This window comes from Mandrillus leucophaeus, unplaced genomic scaffold, assembly GCF_000951045.1.
Source record: "Mandrillus leucophaeus isolate KB7577 unplaced genomic scaffold, Mleu.le_1.0 Scaffold862, whole genome shotgun sequence".
Lineage (NCBI taxonomy): Eukaryota > Metazoa > Chordata > Mammalia > Primates > Cercopithecidae > Mandrillus > Mandrillus leucophaeus.
In genome coordinates this window covers 555,838-563,291 of record NW_012109386.1, presented here as the reverse complement: position 1 = coordinate 563,291, position 7,454 = coordinate 555,838, and the positions used below count along the sequence as shown (strand labels likewise).

Below are 7,454 nucleotides of genomic sequence, written 5' to 3'. Positions count from 1 at the left end.
TTAGCTTTTCAGAGACTTCATACTTTGCAGGAGTCTAAAGCAGGTAGACTCCTTCCTTATCGTTTCTTAGAAGTCATTCTGGACCAGATGCCTGTTTACAGAAGCATCACAGTGAATGTGGCAGAAACAATCATATTTCAGCATTATATGTCCTCTTTTCTATACTGTGGGCTCCTTGAAAGTAATTCATTGCCTTTTGCATTTTTATATTTCACCAAGCATATGGAAGGCCTTCAGTGAATATTAGCTATATGAATTAGGACATAACACATTTTAGCAAAATTACTTCTGACACAGTTCTTCCTAGACATGTGAATATTTTGTATGACAAAGTTCTTTATCTTACAAGAATTAGCATTTGGGAACTTTGTGAACATATCTGTCCTTAGCTCTTCCAGTATTCTTTGAGGAAGCGTGGCGAAGACATTATAATTGCACCAATAATCTTCAAGTATCATTTTAAAACCCTCATGGTCCTCTAACACAAGAAAATGAGACAGACATATTAATACTTCTGAGTAAGATTGATTGAAGTGAGTCAGCCCAGGAACAAGCTGGCTGGCAGAGAAGGAGCTGTGTAACTGTGGATGAATGGTTGTAAATCTCTTCTTCCTGATGGAAACTGAAGATTTCCTAGGTCCTTCAGAACTTAAATCTGCTATCATTTTAAGCTGTCTACTTTCCTGTAAATCTCCTATGTGCTATTTTAAACTAATTTCCACCTCTTTTCTCTGCCCAGTGCCCTGACAATAATAATAAGGCAGATGTCCACAGGGGGCACCCCATATGCCCAGCACTGTTGTAAAGTACAAATATTAACTCATTTAACCCTCACAACAACCTTGTGAGAGAGGAGTGTATGTGTTCTCACTTCACATATGAGGAAACTGAGGCACAGAGAAGCTATGTAACTTACCCAGGATGGAACCGGGATTCAGGCCCACACAGTACTCTAGTGTACTAGGAAATGTAGCTCCTGATCTAATGGTGACAAACTAACGTGTCGGGTCCACATTGCTAATACTGATAGAGATTCAGCAGTCAAAACTATAATCTTAATTAATAAAGCTAATAATTATAAACTAAATTCATATAAAATTAGAAAAGCACTTCCTACTTTAAACCACGAGCTAAGTGTTCTTCATTCATTTTGGATAGCAAGGCTTTTCTTTTGCAAACTTTGAGGAACGTTGGATTTTACTGTAAACAAAATAAGTGACATTAATTTTCCATTATCCCACTACATTTCCTATTTATACAATTGAATTTCATACAAAGGATTTTTTCCAACAGGTTTCTGATAAAAGATTATATTAAATGTGTTACTGGAATTATTTTATTTTAGTGTTTTATTCAAATATATATTGTAGGGGAATATTTGTATTGATTGTGGCTAGGTAGGAGAACTGTTTTTTTCTTGAGACGGAGTCTTGCTTTGTTGCCCAGGTTGGAGTGCGTGGCACAATCACTGCAAACTGCAGCCTCAACCTCCCGGGCTCAAGCAATCCTTTGACCTCACCCTTCCAAGTAGCTGGGACCATAGGCAAGTGTAACCAATCTTGCCATGCTGCCCAGGCTGGTCTCCAACTCTTGGGCTCAAGTGATCTACCCGCGTCAGCCTCCCAAAGGGCTGGGATTACAGGCATGAGCCACTGCACCTGACCAGTTGGGAGAACTTTTATTTCCTCTTGCAAGTGTTTTAAAATGCTAAAAGTATGACTTTTGTGGACAAGTGGGAAGAGAGGTTACCTTTTAACATTACTTCTAAGCACCAAGACTGGAAATTTTGCTTCTCCAGTGGGAGGATCTTATTCAAGAGGGACTATGTGGGAGTTGTCCCTCTCCAGCGCTGATCTTGGCGAGCTCATTGCTGTTGACTTACTGAACTCTATGCTTTCCATCCCAAACATCGTTTTTTGTTTCATATTTTTATGTATTGACTTCATAAATCATAGTTGAGTGTTTTATGCTTTTTAGGAAGTTTGAATTTGCAATTCATTCGTCTGTTTTTATTTTAAAATATGCATAATGAGCTATATTATTTCTAGATACAAGCACTAGCAGTTACAATGAAGAGAAAATCAAGGTATCAGCTAAAGGACAAAAGAGTTTCAAGGTCATTGCTTTATGTCTCTTTTAGTTGATACGTTTTTTACTATTCTATTTGCCTGAGGGAAACATTCCAGGAAATATACTTCACATGCCTTAGAAGATCAATACCACTGTTGGAGAGTAATAGTAAACATAGACTGAGAAAAAGAAACGTATGGGTTGCAATAATCCAGAAAAAAACCTTTTTGGGAAGAAAACTTTTTTGGTAGTCAACTGAAAAAATATAGCTCAAATATTAGCATTTTCTTTAAGCAACAAATAAAGACATGATAAAAACTGAAGTAGTAGGACGTTGCTAAAACTGTGGACGTCTGTAGTTAATCTTTTTCAAGTTTCCCTTAGTTTATGGCCATGGAATAATAATCTTAGATATCTTCATTTACATTTGACAGAGAGTTTTGTTTTTATCGTGAACATATAATAAGTTATATAACAAAGAATAATTGTTTAGTTTACACACAATTTACTCAGAATGTGTTTATTCATCATGCACTTGATACATTAATTCCATATGAGTACAATAGCCCAATGTGAGCAAATCAAACTTCTAAATTTTTAAATGATACATAAAATGGACAACTCTTGAAGTGCAGTTTATTATATATAGTTCAGATAATGTGAATGAAATGGATAGCCATGCAAAAAATACTAGTAATATTTTTTTGAAATTAAATATAATTAAACAAATAATGCCATCTTATTGACTTGAATGACATCAGCTAGTCAGCTTCAGATAGTTTCATATCTCACTGGATTTTCATGCATCATTTATTAAATAAATATATGTTTCAAAGGACAATTGCTTATTTTTCTTTTTACTTTTGAAAAAGATTTTCTGGGTAATTTTGACAAATATCAAGTATTATTTTTTATTCCTGATAAAATAAAACAACTTGTTTTTTGATGAGCTGAACATATGTGACATTTATAGTGAATTATAAGACCCGACAGAGTGCTGAGAGAGTGTGGCAGCATTGGAGTTCTGACAAGCTGCAGCAGGAAGAACCAAACCAGAGGTGTTCAGGCCATGCTGTCTCGACAAAGCATCCAAGAAAACAAAACCTCTGTGTCTTTATCAGTCAGGGCTCTCCAGAGAAATGGAACCAACAGGATGTGTGATGTGTGTGTGTGTGTGTGTGTGTGTGTGTGTGTGTGTGTAGAGAGAGACAGAGAGTTATTTAAGGAATTGGCTTACTTGATTGTAGGGACTGGCAAGTCCTAAGTAAGAGTTGATATTGCAGCTGGAGTCCAAAGGTAGTCTGGAGGCAAAATTCCTTCCTCCCTAGAGAACTTCAGGTTTCTTTCTTTCTTTTACAGCCTTCAGCTGATTGGATGAGGCCCACCCACATTATGGGGTTTAACCTGCTTTACTCAATGTCTACTGATATATTATTGATTACCTCTAAAAAATACCTGCACAGCAACATCTAATGTTTAACCAAAAACTGTTTACCATCGCCTAGCCAAGTTGACGCATTGCAGTTCTCATTAGCAGTACTGTTAGCTGAGGGTTGAGAAAAATGTTACATGTCATCTCATTTAAAATACATTTACTACATGTCCAAAGCAGTATTTGATAAGTATGATATGTGTGTGTTTGTGTATCTTTACAAACGACAAAATCTTTAGTAAAGTAGGTACATGTGTAAGAATCAAGAGAAGCCAAACTACTGGGAATGAATAAAGGTATTTAAATTGAGTGACACTGATATTTAATATATGATAGACTGGATTAAGAAAATGTGGCACATATACATCATGGAATACTATGCAACCATAAAAAAGGATTGAGTTCATGTCCTTTGTAGGGACATGGATGAAGCTGGAAACCATCATTCTCAGCAAACCATCGCAAGAACAAAAAACCAAACACTGCATGTTCTTACTCATAGGTGGGAACTGAACAATGAGAACACTTGGACACAGGAAGGGGGACATCACACACTGGGGCCTGTTGTGGGGTGGGGGGAGAGATAGCATTAGGAGATACACCTAATGTAAAAGACGAGTCAATAGGTACAGCACACCAACATGGCGCATGTATACATATGTAACAAACCAGCACGTTGTGCACATGTACCCTGGAACTTAAAGTGTAATTAAAAAATAATAATAATAAAATAATGACCTTAAAGACTTTATGTAGTAAAATACAACTTCTTTCCTGATTGTTTTTAATCAAATAGAATGAGAAGAAATGGACCGCTTTTATCTTAAAGATAAGAGCCATTGGGAGTAGATTAATAAAAGCATTTCTAGATGATGAAGTTTGAGAAAATGTTAGAAAAATCTAACAGTGGGTATTACGTATATCAACTTATGATGCCAACAGAAAATATATGATTGTCAGTTGTTTCCTTCAATGAATGGATTAGAAATGCAATGTGTGTCTGTGTGTGTGTGGTGTGGCATATTGATGCACACAGTTTCAGTGTGCTACTGTATGGCATATTTATATTTAGAATTTCTTTTTAATATCCTCTTTCCTAGAATCCGAGGTGGTTTATTTTGATGGACAAAGTGCTCTGCTGTACAAACTTGATAAAAAACCTTTAAAACCAGTAAGGGACATTATTTCTTTGAAATTTAAAGCCATACAGAGCAATGGAATTCTACTTCACAGAGAAGGACAACATGGAAATCACATTACTCTGGAATTAATTAAAGGAAAACTTGTCTTTTTTCTTAATTCAGGTAAAAAAATACTTGAACTTTTATGCCGGTAGTTTAAAAAAATCTGTTTACATGAAAGTACGTTTGTTGGTACTCAATCTTTTCACATTTAGATAAAATGACCATATAATTCATCATCTAAACCAGAACACCTTTAAGAAATAAAAAATACACAAGTGATAGTTACTCTGGGACAGTAAGCGCAAAGTAGAACTGCAATGAACAAATGTAAATGAAAGTTTAAGAGCATTACTAACAGATGCATGTAATATGTACATATCCTAAGTATGATTTCTGTAAACAGCCTATATTTTGACAAGAAGATCACCATATGTGTGTATAATATATATGTAGTATATATGATTATACATATCAAGACAAGAATAGATCATTGTAAAATTACGAGATAATGCTGATAATGAGGTTCTAAGAAAGAAAATATTTGCAGTGTAAATATAAATGTCATGAATAATAGAAAAAATAAATTACTAAGAAAAATTTCAGTGAAGTGTAGAATTGAACTTAAAGAAATAAAAACAGTGTAAGGATGTTGTGTTCAAGATAGGGAGAAAGTGAGAAAACAACTCTGCAAGATGGAAAGTTGGAAGCAAACTGTGATGCTCAACTAAAAAAGGGAAGCCATGATTTTGAACAGAAATAACTGAGTGTTTTTTTCCCTCTCCTTTCAGGCAATGCTAAGGTGCCTACCACTATTGCTCCTGTGACCCTCACCCTGGGCAGCCTGCTGGACGACCAGCACTGGCATTCTGTCCTCATTGAGCTCCTCGACACGCAGGTCAACTTCACCGTGGACAAACACACTCATCATTTCCAAGCAAAGGGAGAATCCAGTTACTTGGATCTTAATTTTGAGGTTCTTATAGATATATAGTTTAAATTAAATATAACCTGAAAAATAAGCTAACTGCATAGAGAAATGCCATTTTATAGTAATTCATAACTAAGTTGACTAATAGTAATAGGTATGTCTGTCCTGGTACTATGAAACTGTTTATGCCTCTAATAGGTCAATTTATTATTATAGATCATCTTTTCCACCTTGAAAGGAAGTAAACAGTCAGTGTTAGGTTTGGGAAATTTACAAATGAAGAAATATCAAAGCAGCAAGCAATGTTATTAAATGTATTCATTTGAATACATTTCATTTGAAATTTCATCTGGTATATTACACTTGTTGTTTGTCTATGCAGATTCCTGGGGATTTTTTTCTTGTCTTGGTGCAATCCTAACCAACATAGCGTTATCTAGGATCACTATGAGAAGTTAACAAGATATACACCAATAGATATATTAAATAACAAGAAAGTCAGAAGCTCACATATAAATAATTTCCTGATATTTTTTAAGGCATTCATTCTTTTTGCAACCCATTGCCCATATATATCTAAGCTACACTGTTAAATAGCATCTATTCTTCCCGTCCTTCACAGGACACCTTAAAGTGTATGAAGGATCAGAACAAACCAGAAAAACTATGATATTTAAGTGACTTTGGCATATAATATTAAACTGAAGATACTAGTCCTATATCAGATTATTCAGTTTTATTACTTTAACCATGTAATAGCAGAAGATAATATCTAATGCACAGGTTGGCATCAGGCAAAGTTTGGCCATTTTTTAATAAATTAAAAGCCTGTTTTTGTTCAAAAGAGAAAGTTTTATTGGAACATATTCTCTTTCTTTATGTATTGTCTATGGCCACATTGGTACTCCAGTGTCAGAGTTGTGTATTGCAAAAGAGATCCTCTGACCCACAAAACAACATTTACTACATGGCTGAAAAATGTTCGATGTGGTAGAAAATGTGTGTTGACTTCTTCCTTTAAGTTTGTTCAAAACTGTCTGGTGCCAGAAATGAAGGTATTAACAGCTGCCACTATGATAGAACACTTCATTTGGAATTAGCAAGCATGGAAATATAAGATAATGGGAATGGATTTGTGACAGTTAGTACTGGAGCTATTATAGATGCTTTAAACACGTAATCTGAAAATCACTAAACAATGTTATTTATGTCATTTTTCTTTCTAAGATCAGCTTTGGGGGAGTTCCGACACCTGGAAGAGCACGGGCATTCACACGTAAAAGCTTTCATGGCTGTTTAGAAAATCTGTATTATAATGGAGTGGATGTTACCGAATTAGCCAAGAAAAACAAACCACAGATCCTCATGATGGTAAGGAAGCCTAATGGGAAGGAAAGAAAAAAGGACATTTTATCATTTGCATTTAAAAATTATTCATGTGAAGTCTCCATTTCATATAATATTTTAAGAATCAACTCTTACTTTAACAGCTGCCCATTTAATATAGTAATTTATTTTTATTTTTTATTTTTATTTTTTGAGACAGAGTCTCCCTCTTGTCTCCCAGGCTGGAGTGCAGTGGCACAATCTCGGCTCACTGCAACCTCTGCCTCCCGGGTTCAAGCAATTCTCCTGCCTTAGCCTCCTGAGTAGCTGGGATTACAGGTGCCCGCCACCACGCCCAGCTAATTTTTGTACTTTTAGTAGAGATGGGGTTTCGCCATGTTGGCCAGGCTGGTAACGAACTCCTGATCTTAGGTGATCTGTCCACCTCGGCCTCCCAAAATGCTGGAATTACAGGCGTGAGCCACTGTGCCCGGCCATCTTTTTTTTTTTTTTT

At 35.6% G+C, this 7,454-nt stretch overlaps 1 protein-coding gene across 2 annotated transcripts in view; it reads left to right on the top strand.

Moving 5' to 3' along the window:
• Window positions 1–7,454, top strand: part of CNTNAP3 (contactin associated protein-like 3) — a 229,914-nt gene that overhangs the window by 110,600 nt on the left and 111,860 nt on the right. For both annotated transcript variants that reach the window (XM_011968882.1, XM_011968883.1), the window contains exons 4-6: window positions 4,603–4,806; window positions 5,475–5,659; window positions 6,842–6,985. In XM_011968882.1, coding sequence (XP_011824272.1) covers window positions 4,603–4,806; window positions 5,475–5,659; window positions 6,842–6,985 — 533 coding nt within the window. The remainder of the gene's footprint in view (window positions 1–4,602; window positions 4,807–5,474; window positions 5,660–6,841; window positions 6,986–7,454) is intronic.